Source organism: Camelus ferus, chromosome X (assembly GCF_009834535.1).
Source record: "Camelus ferus isolate YT-003-E chromosome X, BCGSAC_Cfer_1.0, whole genome shotgun sequence".
NCBI classification, from domain to species: Eukaryota; Metazoa; Chordata; class Mammalia; order Artiodactyla; family Camelidae; genus Camelus; species Camelus ferus.
In genome coordinates, this window is record NC_045732.1 from 76,776,347 (window position 1) to 76,797,830 (window position 21,484).

General features: G+C 41.5%; 1 protein-coding gene across 2 annotated transcripts; it reads right to left on the bottom strand.

The window, feature by feature from the left end:
* Window positions 1–17,664: 17,664 nt before the first annotated feature.
* Window positions 17,665–21,432, bottom strand: CETN2 (centrin 2). 2 transcript variants are annotated; one of them, XM_032474888.1, is made up of 5 exons: window positions 21,315–21,432; window positions 20,242–20,400; window positions 19,864–19,992; window positions 18,708–18,845; window positions 17,665–18,281 (listed from the first exon to the last, which is right to left on the bottom strand). In XM_032474888.1, exons 1-5 carry the CDS (start codon window positions 21,411–21,413, stop codon window positions 18,192–18,194), a joined length of 615 nt encoding a protein of 204 aa, XP_032330779.1. In that variant the 5' UTR covers window positions 21,414–21,432; the 3' UTR covers window positions 17,665–18,191. The 2 variants fall into 2 exon arrangements, with proteins under 2 accessions (XP_032330779.1, XP_032330780.1); XM_032474889.1 differs by lacking the exon at window positions 21,315–21,432 and adding an exon at window positions 21,170–21,292.
* Window positions 21,433–21,484: the final 52 nt, after the last annotated feature.

The following is a 21,484-nucleotide window of genomic DNA, read 5'->3' on the forward strand; positions in this document are numbered from 1 at the left end:
AGATCATGCTGGGAAGAACTGACATTTTGACAATATTCAGTCTTACTATGCATGAACCAAATAGATCTCCATTTATTTAGTTCTTTGATTTCATTCATCAGAGTTTCATAGTTTTCCTCATATAGACCTTATAGATATGTTTTGTTAGATTTCTACCTAAGTATATCATTTTTGGTGGTGTTAATGTAAATCATATTGTGTTTTAAATTTCTAACTCTATTTTGTTCATTGCTGGTATATAGGAAAGCAATTAACCTTGTATCCTAAAATCGCTTATTAGTCCCAGAACTTTTTGTTTAATATTTCATGCTTTCTACATAGATGATCTCAACAAAGACAATTTTATTTCTTCCTTTCCAATCTGTATATTTTTTATTTCCTTTTCTTGTCTTGTTGCATTAGCTAGGACTTCCAGTACAAAGTTCAAAAGTAATGGTGAGAGAGGACATCCTTACCTTGTTACTGATCTTAGTGGAAAAGGTTTGACTTTCTCACCATTTAGTATGATGTTAGCTGTAGGTTTTTTTGTAGATTTTTAAAAATCAAGTTGAGGAAATTCCTTTCTATTCCTATTATACTGAGAGTTTTTTTTTTAATCATGAGCAGGTATTGGATTGTGTCAAATGCTTTTTATGCATTTATTAAAATGATCAAGTGATGTTTCTTCTTTACCTTGTTGATGTGATGAATTACACTAATTGATTTTCAAATGTTCAACCAGGCTTGCATACCTGGGATAAATCCCACTTGGTTGTGGTATATAAATCTTTTCATATATTTTTGGATTCGATTTGCTAATATTTTATTGAGGATCTATGTTCATGAGAGATGTTCGTCTGTAGTTTTCTTTTCTTGTAATGTCTTTGGTTTTGGTATTAGGGTGATGCTGGCTTCATAGAATGAGTTAGGAAGTAATCCCTCTTCTTCTATCATCTGAAAGAGATTATAGAAAATTGGTATAATTTCTTCCTTAAATGTTTGGTAGAATTCACCAGAGAATCCACCTGGGTCTTGTGCTTTCTGTTTTGGAAGTTTATTAATTAATTGTAACAAATGTACCATGTAGTGTGGGATGAATAATGTCCTCAAGGTCCATCCATGTTGTAGCATGTTTCAGAATTTCCTTCCTTTTTAAGACTGAACAATATTCCATTGTATGTATATATCACTGTTGGTTTATCCAGTTATCCATCAAATTACACTTGGGTTGCATTCACCTCATAGCTACTATGAAAAATTCTAAGAATATGGATATACAAATATCTCCTTAAGACCCTGATTTCAATTCCTTTGGGTAGATATCCAGAAGTGGAATTGCTGGATCGATATGATAGTTCACATCCTTGCCAACACTTGTTACTTCCTGTTTTTTTTTTTTAAATAGTAGCCATCCTAATGGGTGTGAGATGGTATCTCATTGTGGTTTAGATTTGTATTTCTCTAATGATTAATGATGTTGAGCATCTTTTCATGTGTTTATTTGTCATTTCTATATCTTCTTTGGGTAAACGTCTTATTCAAGTCCTTTGCTCATTCTTTAATCTGGTTGTTTGTTTTGTTGTCATTCAGTTGTAAAATTTCTTTATATATTTTGGATAGTAGCCCCTTAACAGATAAATGATTTGTAAATATCTTCTCCCATTCCATGAGTTGCCTTTTCATGCTGTTGGCTGTTTCCTTTGATGCACGGAAGTTTTAATTTTTTATATAGTCCAATTTATCGACTTGTTGCCCTTTTGTTGCCTGTGCTTTTGATGTCCTATGCAGGAAATTGTTGCTGCCTCTGATGTCATAAAGTTTCTCCACTTTGTTTTCTGCTAAGAGTTTTACAGTTTTAGCACCTATGTTGAGATTTTTTTTTTACCTATTTTGAATTAATTTTTATATGGTGTAAAATGAGGGTCCAATATTCTTTTGCATGTAAATACCTAGTTGTTCCAAGACCATTTGTTGAAGTTTCTCAGCTCTTAAAGGAAGAATGATAAGGAGCAGGGTGTCTGAAGGAGACTGGGTGACTGTGAACAAGGTCCTTCCTCTCACTGAGTCACTCACTTGCTCGAGGCACCTGGGTAAATTACTCAGCTCCTACTCTTTCATCACTCATTCATTCATTCATACAGCATGCGGTGTCCAATTTTAGGAAGGTCTGAGAAATTAAATGGGGGAAGAATATTATTTATTTTCACTAAACTCTAACTGAAATTTAGCATGATGGATAATGAATGCAGGCAACCAACCACAGGAAGATTAGCACTACCTGCAACTTTGTCACCAAGAGAAATCCCTGGTATTTTCGTACATGTTACTAGACAGCAGCTCTCTCCAAATATTCTTCACACTTGTCACTACTTCCTAATTAGAGTGATTATTAGACCTACCACTCAATCATATTATTTTTAGTGCACCAATGAAGATGCACCTATATTTTATAATATCACAATTTTGTCATAAAGTTTCTCCACTTTGTTTTCTGCTAAGAGTTTTACAGTTTTAGCACCTATGTTGAGATTTTTTTTTACCTATTTTGAATTAATTTTTATATGGTGTAAAATGAGGGTCCAATATTCTTTTGCATGTAAATACCTAGTTGTTCCAAGACCATTTGTTGAAGTTTCTCAACAAATGTCATAAAGTTTTTAATATTTTGATAACTGTCTTTCAATAAAATTGCTTTCCTTTGTAATCCTACTTATTTTGTTTCATGCATTCAAAAACATTAATCTGAGATGGGCCCCCCAGGCTTCCCCAAGTGAACAAGGAGAAGGTTAAGAAGCCCTACCCTATGCTGGGCCCTGGGGACACAGCAGCCCACAACACAGTCTCAGTAAGATCCAGCTGCTGAGAGTGGGAGGGCATACAGATGTGTAGATGCAACATAGAATGGTGATTTTTGTGCCTGGGGCTGTGGGACCTAAGTAGGCTACTCAACTCCAAGTTGACCAACCATTTCTTAGAGGTCTGTGTATAAGGAGAGACCATCCATTTGTCGACCTTGAAGAGTGATCCAGCTCCTGGTGACTTTTTCACCCTTCTTTGTGCAGGTAATGAGATTCTGAGGAGAAAGCCCTGCCCCCCTTTGCAGCAGAACATCAGCTCTCCTTCCTCCTCTTCTGCTGACACCAAATATATTCAGCTGTGGGAATGGAGATGTTCACTGAGCTCTTGGTAGCTATGGAAATCCCAGGGTTTCCCTAGCAACAGCTCTGGTTCGGCTTTGTTGCTAGGGAACGCTGGGATTTCCCAGGCTGCCACATGAGCAAGACTGCTCTAGCCTAAGGGCAGAGATGTGAGCACAGCTGTGGGTCTGATCCCCAGGAAACATATGGTCCCTCTTCACTCTGAGCCTTTTCAGGGCACCCAGGCCCATAGTCAAGTGAAAGGGGGCTGTGCACTGGGCAAGAGGTCTTGAGAGGGGGATGAGGAAAGAGTGCAGTGTGGTAAGCAAACTAATTAGAAAAGTCCAAATGAGCCCAAAAGATGCCAAGAACTGGAAGATGCTGGGCTACAGGAAGTTCTTCAATCTTCAAGTCCAGCATTTGGCTGTTTGTAAAGCCCTTTCCCCCAAGATTATCATGTAGCACACACCTACTTTGTTTCAAGAGAAGGCCCAAGGTTAGAACTAAGGCCAGCATCGTGGGTGTGGGTGTGCAACCTAAGCTATCCCAAAGGGCCCCATGTCTATAAGGACCCTGCATGCTTGGTATAATGCTCTGTTGTTACCATCTTGAAATTCAGTTTTTGAACAAGCAACCCTGAGTTTTTATTTTGCAGTGGGATCCACAAATTATATAGCCAGTCCTAGTCATAACCTCCATTTTACAAAGGACAGAACTGACCTACAGGGAGTAGATGTAATTAGCCCAAGTTCACATGTCAGAAAGTGCACCTTAGGGGCCACTGTATTTTCCCTTAGCTGCTTTCAGACACCAGGAACTGAAGGGGTTTGACCCACACAGACCTTTAGCGTGGGAAGGCACTCCTGGGATCGTTGTGGCAAGAAGATGGGGGTGGCTAGAGTCATGGTCCCCTCACTTGTTCTAGGGATTGGACACAAAACTGAAGAAAACAAGGCTTCAGGGTGCTCCCAGTCTAGTAAAGGAGATACAATCAGAATAAGGGCTTAGATGGTGGTGAGTCCATGGTGGGTGGTAGCAGTGCTGGTTCTGCCCAAAATTTAGGAAACCCTGAAGAGGATTTGTGCTTCCTATTGCCCTATATCCTTTAGAAAGTGGACATTTCCCATCTCTTTGCCCCCTAGGCACTAATGCTATAGAAACAGGAAAAGTTCCATGTGGCATTATACACATATTGAGTGAGACTTTCTGCTTGCCACACCCTGAGATGATATCTGTTTTAGGCTGAATTGTGTTCCCTCAAAATTTATATATTGAAGTCCCAACACTAGTATCTCTGAATGTGAGTAATGGCCTTAAAAGAAGAGATTAGGACAGAGACACCCAGAGAGAAGACCATGTGAGGATACAGGGAAAAGATGGCCATCTCCAAGCCAAGGAGAAAGTCCTCAGAAGGAACCAACCTCACTAACACCTTGCCCTCAGACTTCCAGCCTCCAGAACTACAAGATAATACATGTCTGTTCTTTAAGCCACTAAGTCTGTGGGACTTTGTTATAGCAGCTCAAGCAGACTAATATCATAGCCTTCACTGCTCCCACTCATGTGAGGTAAGGACTATGACTATCTCACAGAGGAGGGACCCAAGACTCTGAGGGGTTAAGTATCCTGCTCAGGATCACACCAGGACCCAGGCTCAGCTTAGTCTGACCCCCAAGCCTGGATGAGTTGCACCCCAGCTAACCCAATTCAGAACAACCAGATCCCTTTCCTGAACATGCCTGTCCCTCTACTATCCTGTGGGCTAACAGACTTTAGGCACAGCTGTCCTGTCCCTGGGCCCATGACCAGCACATCTCCGCCCAGGGTTCTAGTTTCTCAAAGCTTTCTGGTCATTGGCACCCATGCCCCATACTGAGATGATCACCCTGGATAGATCCTTTCACAGAAGGACTCTGAGATCATATTGACATTTACTGTCCTCAAGACCAAAAAAAAAGTGGATATGAAAGGCCTCTGAAAAGTGTCACGAAGCAAAGTGGCAGCTGATGGGGTCCCTAAGTCCTTCAACACTAGGAGGACACTTTCCTTTAGTGTTAGTGGTTGCACCAGGAAATTCCAGATTCTGCTGCCTTCTTGCAGGGGAGCAATTCAGCTCTCTGACTCCTTTCCTCCCCAAGGCAGCCAAGTATCTCCCTAAGCAAAGAACTCTCTACCAAGAAAACCATGCCTCTTTCCTGGAAAACAAAAGCACCTGCAGGTGGTTAAGGAGGTTCATTTTTTGTTTGTTTGTTTTAAAAAAAAATTTTAAGTTAACAGTGCTTTATCAAGGTATAATATATATTCAGTAAATTGCAAAGATCATAAGTGTAAAACTTGATGAGAAATTTGACAAATGTACACTCCCATGTAATCATTATCCAGGTTGAAATTGTAGTTGTGGTTTTAAGTGGAAATCCCCACCTCTCTGCTACAAGGTTTCCATGTATCATGTGACGACTTTGATCATGTCGGGTATTGGGCCCCAAGGATGCAGAATTGACGCACAAGGTCAGTGGAGTAGGTGACCTTGCTAATCTAGGACTGGAGCTATGACAGAGAAGACAAGGGCTAGGGAAGCAAAGAGAGGAACACAGATCTAGCTCGGGCCAGTCATGAAAGATTCCCCTTGAGCATGTGGTGGGTAAGTTGGATCTTGTAGGATAAGGATGAGTCTGCTGGGGAAGAGAAGAAATAGGGGACATTGTAGACATAAGAACATGTGCATTCTTGCCTCCTTTGTCGAAGATTGGTTGACCAAAAGTTTGTGGGTTCCTTTCTGGGCTCTCTATTCTGTTCCATTGGTCCATAGGTCTGTTTTTGTACCAATACCATGCTGTCTTGATTACTGTAGCTCTATAGTATTGTCTGAAGTCTGGGAGAGTTAGTCAGAATGGCAATCATTCAAAAGTCCACAAATGACAAATGCTGGAGGGGCTGTGGAGAAAAGGGAACCCTCCTACAGTGCTGGTTGGAATGCAGTTTGGTGCAGCCACTATGGAAAACAGTATGGATTTTCCTCAAGAGACTAGGAATAGACTTACCATATGACCCAGGAATCCTGCTCCTGGGCATATATCCAGAAGGAACCCTACTTCAAAAAGACACCTGCACCCCAATGTTCACAGCAGCAATATTTACATTAGCCAAGACATGGAGACAGCCTAAATGTCCATCAACAGATGACTGGATAAAGAAATGGTGGTATATTTATACAATGGAATACTATTCAGCCATAAAAACGACAACATAATGCCATTTGCAGCAACAAGGATGTCCCTGGAGAACGTCATTCTAAGTGAAGTAAGCCAGAAAGAGAAATAAAAATACTATATGAGATCACTCATACGTGGAATCTAAAAAAAAAAAACATAAATACAAAACAGAAACAGACTCATAGACATAAAATACAAACTTGTGGTTTCTAAGGGGGAGGGAGCTGGGAAGGGACAGACTGGGAGTTCAAAATTTGTAGATACTGACAGGTATATGCAGAATAGATAAACAAGATTATACTGTATAGCACAGGGAAATATATACAAGATCTTGTGGTAGCTCACAGTGAAAAAGAATGTGACAATGAATATATGTATGTTCATGTATAACTGAAAAATTGTGCTCTACACTGGAATTTGACACAACATTGTAAACGGACTATAACTCAATAAAAAGATGTTTAAAAAAAAGAACATGTGAAGGTTCAGGGATATCAAACAGCTAAAGAGAAAGACTTTAGAGTAAATACAGCATAGGATAGCTCACAGGGTGTCTCTTTGGGTCAGAAACAAGAGATGATTATAAAGAAATGAAACTGAGCTTCTTGTCTGACTTAGAAGCTGCCTCTGAAGCCAGAACAGTCAGTGTGTGTCTAATGTTCATGTCAGGTTTTATTGCTTGTGGTCAAAGGCTGTTGCACAATACACGGGGCAAAGAGCAGTGACTGCATGATTCTCATAGCAACATTCAGAATAAATGTGAGTCTCTGCCTGAAAAGTGACATTGCGGAGCAAGTTACATAAGCAGAATTATCCATCTGATAGATCACAGCACAAATTGATCAAGATATCTAAAATAAGCTTAGCACCGATGTTTAAAGTGGTCAAAGAGATATTTAAAGTTATAAAACCTAAATGCATGTTTCACCACGTTGTCCCAACAAATCATTTTTCCCTCTTTAAACGTGTTTTATTTTGTCATCAGAATGTACCTTTTCAAGTGTCCTTAAATCATTTCTGAAAAAAGAGAATACTATACATAAATGCATCAGAAACGGCCCATTGTTTCACACCATCCCTGACATCAAACAAATTGCTCTATGCACTTAACTCTCTTTCAAGACCATTTCTTTTGTTCCAAGTCATACTTTTTTCCTGACCCTATACCACTCTTTTTATTTACTATGGTTCCTTCCCTTTAAACATTCAAATGTTCTCAAGTCTCTCCCATTTAAAAAAAAAAAAAAAAGTTCCTTCCCATGACACTTCCACATGACCATGAGGTACTGTCCTTCTCTTCTTGCTCTTTTACAGTCAACTTCCTCAAAAATGTTCTGCATATATCCCTCTAATTCCTCACTCACATGTCACCCCTAAGCCACCACATTCTGATTTCCACAGAAATTGCTCTTGCTAAGGTCTGTCTCTTGACACACTGTCCCCTTGCTTATATGACATTCCATTCCCTTGGGTTTCCTGCAGTCACTTTCCTTATTTTCAATCTTTTTGCTTTGTCCTTCCTCTTCTTCCCATTTCTTAAGCACTGAAGCTCCTGGGTCTTGGGTCCTGGGCAGCCTTCTCTCAGCATGCACACTTCACAGTTACCCTAGAAGCGCTCCCCACATCCATATTATCTGTGACACAGGTGATGTTACATGTTCGTCAAATGCCATTTCCTCTTCCTACCTTGCAGCCTGGCCACATTTCTCAGAGTCCCTTGTGATTCAATGTAGTCATGTGACTGAGTTCTGACCAATGGAATGTGGCAGAAAGAGATGTATGACACTTGTAGGTCTAGCCACTGGAACCTCACATGTGGTCCTGCAAGATCTGTCTCTTCACTCATCTGCTAGCTAGGTGCTTCTTTGGAGTGCCTAGTGGCCTCTAGAGCCACTGGACAGAAGGAAGCTGGGTCTCTAATAGCTTGTATGGAATAGAGCCCAACCACCACCCCACCTACCCACACTGACTTTGAACTATACCATGAGTTGAAAATAATCCTTTATTAGGTCATCTCACTGAGATACAGAGATTGTTTGATACAGCAGTTAGCCCTCCCCAGTTGATATACTATCTCTATGGGAATGAAAACCAAAGATATGAATTCTAGGCTTATACTTCTCATTGTGCATCAAATAATTGACAATTACTGATGGGTCCCAAAATAATAGGCTAGAGATTGCTTTTTAAAGTAGATTATCAGTGGGGAGGGTATAGCTCAGTGGTAGAGCACATGGTTAGCATGCTTGAGGTCCTAGGTTCAATCCCTAGGACCTCCATTAAAAAATAAAATAGATAAGCCTAATTACCTCCCCCTCAAAAAATGTAAATAAAGGTAAGTAAATTTTTTAAAAAATAAAATAGATTATTTGCAAGTCACAGAAATTCATTTATTCATTCAACAAATATTTGTTCAGTGCCTACTGTGCACCAGACACTGTACTAGGCTCTAAGCTTGCAGTGATAAGCAAAGATACATCCAGTCGTCGCTCTTGTGGACTTTAGTGTGAACTGGATGACAGCAGATCCCCACATCTCTTTATGATATTGCATCTGTCAGAAACTTCCTCAGCACCTACTGCTTCACACAAACACGCCATTCATAAAAGTGAGGCTGCCCCTTTGCAGTCTCTATAAGTTACTCTTTCCCCCTTTGTGAAAGGGTAGAACTGCATCTCACAGGATAACATCCCTTTCCCTTAAGAATTTTTCAGTGGTAAAACATACATAAAATAATACTTCTCATTTTAACTGTTCACAAGTGTACAATTCAGTGACATTAAGTACACTTATAATGTATAACCATCACCACCATCTATACTCAAAAATTTCATCATACCCAGTAAAAACTCTTTACCCACTAAACAATAGCTCCCCTTTTCCCCTCCTCCCAGCCCCTGGTAACCTCTATTCTACTTTCTGTCTCTACATATTTGTTTATTCTAGGTACATCATGCAAGTGGAACTATACAATATTTATTCTTCCGTGTCTGACTTTTTTTCACTAATCATAAAGTTTTCAGGGTCTATCTATGTTATAGCATATATCAAAATTTCATTCCTTTCTATAGCTGACTAATACTGTATTGTGTCATATAAACCATATTTTGTTTATCCATTCATCTGTTTATGGACACTTGAGTTTCCACCTTTTGGCTATTGTGAATAATGTTACTATGAACATGGGTGTGCAAATATCTTTTCAAGTCTCTACTTTCAACTTTTTTTGTAATACACCTAAAAGTGTTGCGTCATATGGTAGTTCAATGCTTAGCCTTCTGAGAAATCACCAAACTATTGTCTAAAGTGGCTGCACCATTTTACATCCCCATCAGCAATGTACCAGGGTCCCACTGTCTTCACATCCTCACCAACATTTGTTATTTTCCATTTTTTACAGCCATCCTAGTAATGTCAAGTGTTATTTAATAGTATTTTTAAATATGAAAGTCATGAATGAATACAATCTTGTTTTAAGAAATTCAGACCCAGAACAGGCTAAAAGGAAGTCCATTTCACTATGGCCCCCTCCATGTGCGTTCCTCTCTCCAGGGAAAGCCACTGTTAAAAGTTTGGTGTGCGTCCTTCCAGACCTTGCTCTCTGCATTTATATTTTTACATAGCTATGACTGTAAGATTATACGTAATGTATACACACACAATATGTCTTTAATACCAATCTCCATCCTTTTTTTCACTCCTTCCACTGTTCTTTCTGTTAGGGAAATTCCACCTCTAAAATCTTGGCCTATAGCTTATGCCACTGGTTATAATGGGTCTTTGATGTCCTGGAAGGGTAAGCTGTTTTGGGTAGTTTTGTCACTAGCAGCAGAACTTTGGTGGCTTTTTCAAGCAGAACACGTTGCCTAGGAGGTCTCAGGCCTGTTTGGGAATGACCTTCTCATATCACATATACCAACAGCTCTTCATGCTCCTTTCCCTCTCTGAACTTACCTTATTTTGTCCGAGAAAAAAAGAATTAGAAAGATTTTCTCTTCTTTGGAGAAAACAACTGCCCAACAGTTCCAAATGAGAAGCAGGCAGTGTTTGATGACACATCGCCCTCTGCTGGCTGCATTAGTTGAGGTTCTCCAGACAAACAGAACCAATCCGGGATTTCATACATACAAAATTAATCTCCTGTTGGTTCACACACACGCGCGCGCCCACACACACACACACACAGAGATAGAGATAGAGAGATAGAGAGATAGAGAGAGAGAGAGAGAGAGAGAGAGAGAGAGAGAGAGAGAGAGAGAGAAAGAGATTGTCAGGAATTTGCTGGAAGGATTATGGAGGCTGGGAAGTCTCAAGATCTGCATGGTGAGTCAGCACCCAAGCTGGAGACCTAGGTTAGCTAATGGCGTATTTCCAGTCTGAAGGCGGGCAGACTCAAAAGCCACGAAGAGCCAATGTCCCAGTTCAAAGAAGGAATTCTGTCTGTCTTACTTGGGAGAAGGGTCAGCCTTTTTGTTCCGTTCATGCTTTCCACTGAATGGATGAGGCCCCCAACATTAGGGACAGCAATCTGCTTTTCTCAGTGCATACATTTAAATGTTAATTTCATCAAAAAACACCCACGCAGAAATACCCAGAATAATGTTTGACACCCCATGGCCCAGTCAAGTTGACACATAAAATTAACCATTGAATTGGTCAGGCGAACCTCTTTGAAAACCTACACCCGTAGCAGGAGGCTGTGGTGCATTTAAGCAATTGCCCTGATGGGTGTTGCAAGCAATCACAATTCTAAGTAAGAAATTAAGAATAGAAAACATGTAAACCAAACCAAGAGAAAACGAATAGGATTGAACATCCGGTTTTCACTTAAAAGTATTTAAACTAATTGAAACAAGGAGCACATTGTTTTAGAGAGCACAGTGACAGAGTAGAAAGATCATGAATCTTATAGTCAGAAACTCCGAGCTTGAGTCTTGGCTGCCGTGCTTAACCTACCTGAGCCTCAGCTGCTTTATCCGAAAATGGGGTAATAATAATCCCTGCCCAACACTGATAATTCAAGGATCAAGAGTTCCCAGACTCTTTATGGTTTAGAAAGGACTAAGAGGTGGGGAATCTCGAGTCTGGGATGATTGATTAAACCTGACCAGCAACAGGGAAGAACTAGCTGTGGATGTGGAAATGACCAGAACTGGGGAGAAAATAATAATGACATTTTGAGATTCACAGTAATAATAGGCAGGCTTGGACGGACGGCAGGCTTGGACGGACATCAGCCATGGGCTTAGACAAGAGGACCTTAGAAGGCAGACTCCAGGAGGAAAAGAGCAGAAAGTCAAACAGCACATGACACAATCTGAAGGGAAGATGGAGATATCTGCCTTCACCATTTCAAATTCCAGAGCGAAAAGCGCCCCAGAAATTTTGTTCACTTTGCTGCAGCCACAGAGACCTCCTCATTGTTTCTCATTCACACCAAACCCACTGCTGCCTCAGGGCCTTGGAACCTGCTGCTCCCTCTGCTGGGATACACTTTCCCCAGACCACCTCATGGCTTTAGGTCTTTGCTTGAATGTAATCTCCACAGAAAGTCCTTCCCTGACCATACTGTCTAAAATAGCACCCCCCACCCCATCCTTTTCTATCTCCTTTTCCTGCTTTATTTTCTTGAGTTTTTTTTTTTGTTTTTTTTTTTTTTTTTTTTTTTGTCTTCACCAGAAAGTAAATCCCATGAGGCCAGGGGCTGTATTTCATTTATTTCAGGGCCTGGGTCAGAATAGATGCTCATTAAATATTTGCTGAATAAATGATAAATAAATAAATGCAAATGATAGGAGGAGAGAACAGATCTAATGATGGATTTTTTTTAAAAAAGCATTGGTGGGGATCCCAAAGAATAATTTCAGGGAGGTGAAAGTTGAATAATGGATTGAGGTTTTCAAAACCTGCTGAAGACGGATAAGTAGAAGGCCTTCTAGTCAGTGTAAGGAGAAGAAAGAACACCTCCTTAAAGAAAATAAATCCTCTTTTGTTGGCAATGGTGCTAGAGCTTCCCCAAGGTAATGCCCTGACTTCAGGGAATGCCTGTGTGGACGGAGGTCATCAAAACCAGGTCTCACATATTAACTACTAGTACTACTACTAGTACTGCTACTACTACTGTTACTACCACCACCACCGCCGCCATCATACTACTACTATTACTATTATTATTACTACTACTACTACCACCAGCACTAAAGCACAATGCTATGGGTTTGCGTATTTCTGTCCCTACCCCAAATGGCAATGCCCAATTCTGAGGCAGTGGGTCTGAATCTCTTTATCTGTTTAGGCTCATGGATTCTTGGAACAAATCTGAGGGAAACTGCCCACCTGCTTGGACCCACAAATTGTGCATGTCATTTCAGGAGATTTAAGAACTTCCTTGGGGTAATTCATGGACCTCTGGAGTATAAGTGTCTGGGTAAGAATCCTTGTTCTAAAGGTATACCCCAAAATTTCACCACTGGGATGAACAGTGTAACTCCTGAACCCTAGAGTTGAGGATCACAGCCAAATTCTGAATGTATTTATTCAACAAATGTTTCCTGAGTGCCTACCATGTGCTGGGCTCTGTCCTAAGCTTTTTAGATATGCTGGCTTATTTAATCCTTACAACTGCCCTTGAGCTAGGTTCTATTAATAATTCCCCTCTAACAGATGACACCGATGAAGCACTGAACTTTAGGTAACTTTCCAGAGGTCACATAATGGAATTTCACTTGTCCAGCTCCAGAGACATTTCACTGCTACTCCACAGTGCTCCTCACAAGGCTGGTGTCTGTTCTTTCAGAGAGTCAGGTTTGTCCTGAAAGCATTTCTCTTAAACTGTGTATAGGAGATGGCCTCACATCCATGTACCAGCTTAGACTCTAAACTGAGAAAAAAGTTTGGTGGGGAGCACTGCTACACCCCCTCATGTCTGAGTTTTGTTTCCTTGGCATCACCATGTACACTTTTGGTTAGGACACTTAGGGGAATAAAGGAAGATTTCAGTACAAGAGAGAGATGTATGAATTTGCTGGGGCTGCCAAAACAAAGTCCCATGAACTGAGGAGCTTATACAACAGACACGCATTGTCTCCCAGTTCTAGAAGCTAAAAGTGCAAATTCAAGGTGTGGACAGGGTTGGTTCTTTCTGAGGCTGTGAGGGAAGGATCTAGTCCATGCTTCTTTCTTGGCTTAAAGATGATCCTCTCCCTCTGTCTTCTTGTTGTCTTCCCTCTACTCATGCCTGCATCCAAATTTCTTTCTTTTATATAGGACACCAGTCAGACTGGATCAGGCTCATCTTAATGACGTTATAATTTGGTAAAGAACTTACCTCCAAATATAGTCACATTCTGAGGTCGGGGGTGTTAGGACTCCAACATGTCTTTTAAGGGAACACAATTCAAGCCATAAGAAGGGACAAGGGTCAGTGAAAAAAAGAGCCACAGAATGCTGGGATTTTTTCAATAAGTTAATAAATTTTTAACTCATCTACAAAACAGAAACAGACCTTCAGACATAGTAAACAACATTATGGTAACCGGGGGGGAAAAGGGGTGAGTAGGGATAAATTTGGGAGTTCAAGATTTGTAAATATTAACCACTACATATAAAAATATTTTTAAAAAATTATTCTGTATAACACAAGGAACTATATTCAATATCTTGTAGTAACCTTTAATGAAAAAGAATATGAAAATGAATGCATATGTATATGTATGGCTGAAACATTATGCTGTACACCAGAAATTGACACATTGTAACTGACTATATTTCAAAAAATAAAAAATAAATTCTTGCTACAGGATCAACAAAGTTAGGAAATGAGTAGGCCTGATTGTGAACAGTGCATTTTACCAGGCACAAAGCATGGCTATGGATAAATCAAAGGCACATCTGTGCCCTTCCCTTGAGAAATGTTCCATGTAGTTGGGGAATCTCAATAAGGCCACGTAGCAGGTAAACAATTTTCCCTGTGAGAACTCCGAAATGCAAACATGTCATTTTATTCTCTTTTAATTAAACTTAATCGAGCCTCCAACCAGACAAGCTAGATTCCATCAATGTCCGCACCTGGTAGCTTTTCTGAGGGGTCCACAGCCCTGCCAGGTCTCTCTACACTGTGACAACCTTTCCATCACACTCCAAGGCTGTTTGGGACTATAGCCCTCTCAGGGCACCCGAGAAGATCCAACTTGAACCACTGTTGGAGTCCAGATGATTCAGTGCCTGGGAGCCTCTCTGTCCGGCCCTCTGCCTAGTGGCAGGGGACATATCTGCAAAGCTGCTGTCTCAGAATTTCAGCTGGGAAACAGCCGACAAGTCCTCTCTATTGCCAAACAAAGGTTTTCTGGAAAGAGGGAGCTGTCTGGGGGAGTTCCGTAAGAAGAGAAGAATACAGATTTGGGGGAAAGATGGGAGTAATAGTTCAATAGCTGCAATGGCAGAGGCCTAAGTACATGTATAGAAATTAACTCTATACCAAGAAATTAACTCTATACACATATAGGCACTTATTAAGAACAGCCCAAGTTAAGGAGGAAACTGAAGTTCAAAACGATTAAACCATGTCCCCAAGGCCATAGGTGCTCAGTAGAAGAGTTGGGATCTGAACCAGGTATGACTGAGTCTAAAAGCCAGCAAGATAATGGCATAAGATAGATGGTACTGCAGATCATCTCTGGGAAAGACAGGACAGAGAAAGCAGCTAGGAGTATGTTACAGCATTCCAATTTTGGACTGAGGTGGTGGTTTCAGAAATGAAAAAGGAAGGGGTGGATCAGAGTGACTACTGTGGGGAAATCTCGGTGACATAATAGATGTTTAGGGCAAAGACATGAAAGGAAATGAAACTGACAAGTCCCTAAACTGCGGCAATCAGAAAGAAAAAAAAGGGGGAAAGGCTTAGAAGGCTGAGGCCCAGCAGGGAAAAGCAAAAGAGGCTACCAGATATGTCAAGTTCTAATGGTGATGTTTTTAGAATTGGGCTCAGAGCCCCTGGAAGAGTTTTGAGCACTGCAGATAGAGATTTGGGTCACTAAATATGACCCATATGTCACAGCTTGGCACATCAGGATGGTGTCATTGCTTCACGGTTGTAACAGTGAAGACTGATCATTTTTGCTACAAGTAAAGATACCCAATATTCCAGCAACTTCAAGAATATAGAATGTTGAGCTGAGCAGGTCATGAGACATGGAGTGGAGGAGGGAGCCACTTGCTATAAGACACTTAGGACAAAGGCTATGGAGGGCTCAAAAAAGACTACCTCCTGGCTGGTGGGGGAACTTAGTTTTGTAAGGGTGAGCCATTGGGGAGCAAGCAGTTCTGGGCAAACCAAAGAATGATTAAGTCTGTAGTGGGATGACTACTGGCTGTGTTCTACTGGAATGTGACTGAGTTGTCATCATGGGTAATGTGTTGTTTTGAGTGTATTCTCCCCTCGGGTGTGCGTCCAAAAATCATAGTATTTGAAAGTGTGACAAGAACAAGAATTTAAAATCTGATAGAGGGTGAAAGGACTTCAAAAGAACCCCCTACGGCAGTCAGCGTGCATTTCTGCCCTTCCATGCCCTGCCAACATCATGGGTCCAGCGGCTCTTTCAAGTCTAAAAGGACAGGAACTGAGCTTCCTCCTTTCTTTTAACAGCTTCCTTAGGTTGATTCTATTCATTTCAAGCCTGAGTATGGCTACCAATGAAGCCAGCTGTTCCTAGCAGTTGGAACACTTGAGAGCAAAGAGAAGCCTAATCTCCAGAAAGTTATTTCAAGGAAACTTAGTATGTCCCTGAGTTACTAGGGAGGCCCACAAGGCCCTACAGGAACTGACTCTTCCCTTCCCATCCCACTCACCTTCCCTCTTCTAAAGCCCCTATTCCCATCATCCCCCTGGGCCTATCTACAGCATCCTCATGGGAACTGACCACAGCTCCCTCTCCATCCATATCCTAGACTTTATTTCATTTAGAACATTAAACATAAGGAAATAAGAATGTATCCAGGTGACAGTTTACAGTAAAATTGGAAGTAGGACCCAGTTTTTTCACTCCTTTCCAATATTGTATGTCTTTTATCAGATCATATGCTTCATTAAAAAAAAAAACAGCAATACGACAAAGATCAAAGCTTCACAGGAGATGCTGTCAACTTGACTTTGGGGACAGTAACCATAAAAGCTTCATGGACCCACATTTAACAAAAATGTTGTGATAACCATACCAAAGCAATGCGTGAGAACAAATATTTCGCAAATGTCTCCTTAGACACTGTAAATCCAGGCCCTTTTGGTTGCATTTTCATTAGCCCCCCCAGTGATTCTGAGTTAAGCACAGCTCTTCTCCCTGTTGCACAGACAAGGAAGCTGAGGCACCCAGAGAAGTGGCTTGCCCCAAACTACACAGCCAGGGAGTGGTGGAGCCCACGTGAGAACCCAGGTCTGAGTCTACTCTGGGCTCCCCCCACATACTTCAGTGTTTCTCAATGAGCAGTCCCTCTGCAGAAGACTTGTCTGGGGGGTCCCCAAATCCTCCAGGATGCCAATGTCCAGAAATGAGGCCCAAGCTCACACCTCTTTAAGGTGCATGCCATACAGTGCTGCTAGTTGGCATCCAGGACACCTAGGTAAAGTTGAATTTCAGATCAACAATGAATAAACAACAAAATGCCCAAAAGGGATACACTTGTACTGAAAAATACTGATCTGAAATTCAAATTGACCTAGGAGTTCCTTTTTATCACCTAAATCAGGCAACTCTATCCCAGGATTAGGATGCCCCCCAGAAGTTTTAAACCCACTCTCCCCCTCCACGTGCGGGTGCATGTCGGTCATTTTTCATTCCCCCTTGCTGCTTCTTTCTCCCCACCCTCAGCCTGGGGCAGAGATTTGAATGCCATCTGCCAAGATTTCTCTTATAGGTCATCCCATACAGGGCCAGGAGGGGGCTGGACACAATCACTCAGCCCAAGCCAAACAGAGATTCTGAGACACCATCTAGCAAATAAACTGACCAGAGGTTGGCTGAATTCAACCTACTGGCTTTCCCCTATTTGTCCCAAGCACAAATTACCAATAAGACTCTTTTCAGCAGTATATTTTGCCAAAACTATTTTTAGGGCATCATTTAGGCATAGGCCAAATGGTTGACTAGTTTTATAAACTGATGAGTTCCAAAGGCCAAACAGCAACAACAACAAAACAATTCACATCCGTAGGAAAGGATTACTTTGTTTTCTGTCCACTGGCTGGCAAAGAATTTGGGATCCACCAGACTGCCTTTGACAAAATGGTTTAGAAGTTGGACTTACAGTCAAGGCTAAAGAACTCATCGTCAGAGAACCAGAGCTCAAAAGAAGAAAAGCTTTATTTTAAGACAAAACAAATAGCAAACACACACGCATCCAAATGCAAGTGAGAGAGTTCACTGGGTTTTACAAAAGAGATAGCTGCACTCAGGTGTCAGTTAAAGTTGGAACCATCAAAGAAATGTCCCCTGCTTGTGGCGACATGGGTACAACATGTGCTTGTTAAGAAGTTGTTCTGCAGTAGCATAAATGTGGGAATGCATGATAAAAGTTAAGTGATTCGAGGCAGAACGGCAGGTGGGCAAGAGCTTGAAGACCTTTTTCTCTGCACTAGTGTGGTCTCGTTCTGCCTTGGAGAATTAAAGTAATCAGCAGGTCACCTTACAAAGAACTCTAAATGTTAAAGAACACTTTCAAACATCTAAAATAGATTCGAAGTTGTTACTAAAGTTATACAGAGAGGTCAGTTGGGGGGAAATAATTTATGGTCTGAAAAACCAGGTTTCACACAAATGGCAGGCACGAAGTCTAGTTCCATGTGCTTGCGGTAGAAAAGAAGACACTGATCTTAATAAAGACTGGTCTTTTTCATGATGCGCAGGAACTCTTGCTCATTGACCTCTCCGTCTCCATCTCGATCAGCTTCATCAATCATTTCCTGCATGACAGTAAGGATTCAGGTTAAGGTAATTCACAGATGAAATTAAAATGGGTGGGACTAAGTAACAGGCTTTTATGATGCTACATGAATAGACAATTATATTCCACCCAATGCAGATGTGCTGCTTTTTAAAATAGCTTGGTTCCTGAAAAGTTATTTAAAAACCAAGTCATACTTTGCCACACATATCAGCTAGAAGGGCGCTCAAAGATCATCTAGACTAGGGAGATTCCAAAAACCTAAAATAGTAAGTAAAATTCTCCATGTGTGTATTTTTCTGGGAGCAGCATCCACCGGTTTGTCACACAATCAAAAGAGAAATTATCAGAGGGACAAGAGAACACTAGTTTCCCTTTAAAGCATCAGAGAACATGTAACTCAGAAAAGTCACACAGGAGGGCTCCAGGCTGACACATCACACACCTGCAGCTCCTCATCAGTGAGGTTCTCGCCCAACTCCTTGGCCACACGTTTTAGATTTTTGAACGATATCTTCCCAGTTTCATCATCATCAAAGAGTTTGAAAGCTTTCAGGATTTCTTCTTTGGTATCTTTCTCAGACTTAACAAATAGAACATAAAACACATGAGTACTACAGCCCCACCCCACCCAGCCCCTCTGCCCTGCCCCAACATCACCACATGGTCTTAGTGACAGCCTTTTGACAAAGTGCTAGGGCACAGCAGATCAGACATCAACCAGGGTAGAAAAGGAGGGCAAACAATGAAATTATTACAAACTCAGAGACTAAAAAGGAAATATAGAGGATTTCACTTAAAACACTTTCTGTACAAACCAAAGAGAAAGTAGATTTATTTTTAAAATATAGGAGCAGACCTGTGCCCTGGGAGGCACACCTGAAACACTGATGGAGTTACTTTTCCATAGGCCAGTAGAACATAGATGAGCCATGCTAAGCAGCAGCCAGGAGGCCAATCAAAGAGAAACAGACCACTGGGACATCTTTCCTGGGTGGGATGACACTCAGGGGACTGAGGTAGACTCGCAAAGTGGTATCTTATAGTCTCTCTTGACCATTTGGGCCCTTTAAAAGGGTGACACCTGAGAGACTATAGAGAATGGGTGAATTCAACCTTGGAAGTGTTGAAAGACCAAACCTTTAGTGCAGGGAAAGACACAGCTGCTGAAGTAACCAACCCTCAGGCTGAGGCTGCCCAAAATAACAAATGGGAGAGAAAAGAAATTCCAACTTTAAAGTAGAGGGACTTTGTCTTGTCAAAATGTGAGACTGTACTATTGTTGGTGTTTATAGCTTTTACTGCTTGTGGTTATCACATTGATATACTGGTTGGAGAAAGATAATAGCAAACAATTGAGCACAGGAGTACTTTTATTACTTTTCAGAGAGTAAAATGACTTTTCCTGTGACTTTGTGTCCGTGAAGAGAGCCAACTAGATCCTAAAAATCCTAATTCTCAGTCACAAATACTCTCCTTTATTAGCTGAACTCTCTGGTTTGTATTAACTTTTCTTTAGTGAAGACATAGTCACATCTAGATTCAAACTTGTCTACCATTATCTTTGGTGGAAAATATGCCAATCATCTTGGCTAACTTACCATTTTCTGAGTCATCACAGTCAAAAAGTCACTAAAGTTCATTTTTCCTGTCCCTTCCTTATCAATTTCGCTTATCATTTTCTTGATCTCTTCTTTCTTGGGTTCAAAGCCCAGTGCCCTCATTGCCACCTACAATGAAAACAGGATCATCTCGATATGCACATCTAAACCCAGGAGCAAAAAAATGACAGTGTCGAGAGCATTAAGCCAGCATCCAACATAATCATGTTAAAATGATCAGGAAACACTACAACATTAAGCAAATTGACATTTGCACTCAATTTTATTTAATAATATTTGATGCAAGTAAAGACAGGAAAACAAAGACAAAGAAGCAGAGGAAAGTCAGGGCAGCGAGCAGGAATGTACAGGGCTTGCCTTAAGTTCCTTAACATCTATTGTCCCAGTTCCATCAGCATCAAAGAGATCAAAAGCTTCTCGGATTTCCTGTTTCTGATCTTCAGTAAGCTCCGGTTTAGGGCTCGTCCTTTTTCGCTGGACAGTTGATGCCATGTTTGCCTTCTTAAAGTTAGAGGCCTTTACATATTTTACAAACACATAAGCACAATATTATGTAATAGAGTCCATATTTTACATAGTTACAATCATATGTTTTAAAAATGGTTTATACCAACCAATTCCAAAACTTAGTGTAACAAGAGAGATAAGAGGGTTTACTGGAAAGGGCAATGTATCTTTCTATGCACCTCTATCTGCCCCTCTTCTTTACTAATGCTTCCAGAAGGAAGGAAATTCCTTGTTCTTTTGGACATCTCTTATTGAAAACCGTCCCATAAGAAAGCTAGCCAAGGAGCTGACTGTGGACTCCTGAATTCGGAACTCTTAATTCTAAAAATGTCCTTAGAATGCTACCCCGCTTCTAAGTTCTCCAATTTTCTGATTACTTCTAGACATATGATCAAATATTACTAAGTTATGATGTATATTCTGTCAATATCGAATAATGAAACTAAATCCCCTCGGTACATCTGAGGCTTCTCCAAGAAGCTCAAAGCGTTTTCCGATGTCCCTTTATTTAAAATTTTAAATGCACAGTAACAATCAAACATAATAACAGCCCCTCCCCCAGCTCTGTGCGGAAACTTTGGTAGAAGCGGCCAGGAGGCCAGAATCTGGGAGGGGTCGGGGCCTGCGGGGATCTCGAGTCCTTTTTGCCCAGGGACTGTCAACGAAGGGGCCAGAGAAGGCCGAAGGAGCCCAAGGGGCGGGTAAGAGCCAGCTGTGAGTAAAGGGGAGACAGCGGCGAATCACAGGCCCAGCAGAGAGGCGGACATCTCAACCCTACCCTTCCGGGAAAGCGCTCAGAGAAAGAGGGAGGTCGCCAAAGCCGAGAACCGCGCAGGAGAGGCGGCGGGGCCCTGCCAAGGCCCGGGAAGGGCTCAGCCTCTGGACGCGGGGCTCGAGAGCTCAAGAGGAAGGCACGCACTCACCATCGCCGCTGGACTCCGCTGCCCGTTGTTACGGCAACCGACGTACACACTGATTCGGCGCCGTTCCCACCGCCCCGCGCGCGCGGCCTCGCTCCCCATTGGCTGCCCGCTCTCTGACGCCCCCTCATTGTTGCCCGCTCGCTGACGCTCCCCATTGGCAGAGGGCTGGG

Excerpts from the sequence above, each read along its gene's own strand:
- CETN2 (XM_032474888.1), bottom strand. The coding sequence starts at position 21,413 with ATGGGGAGCGAGGCCGCGCGCGCGGGGCGGTGGGAACGGCGCCGAATC. Across the intron at positions 18,846-19,863 it reads CTGTGATGACTCAGAAAATG|TCTGAGAAAGATACCAAAGA; the intron begins GTAAGTTAGCCA and ends CTATTTGTTAAG. Across the intron at positions 18,282-18,707 it reads TCACTGATGAGGAGCTGCAG|GAAATGATTGATGAAGCTGA; the intron begins GTGTGTGATGTG and ends ACTGTCATGCAG.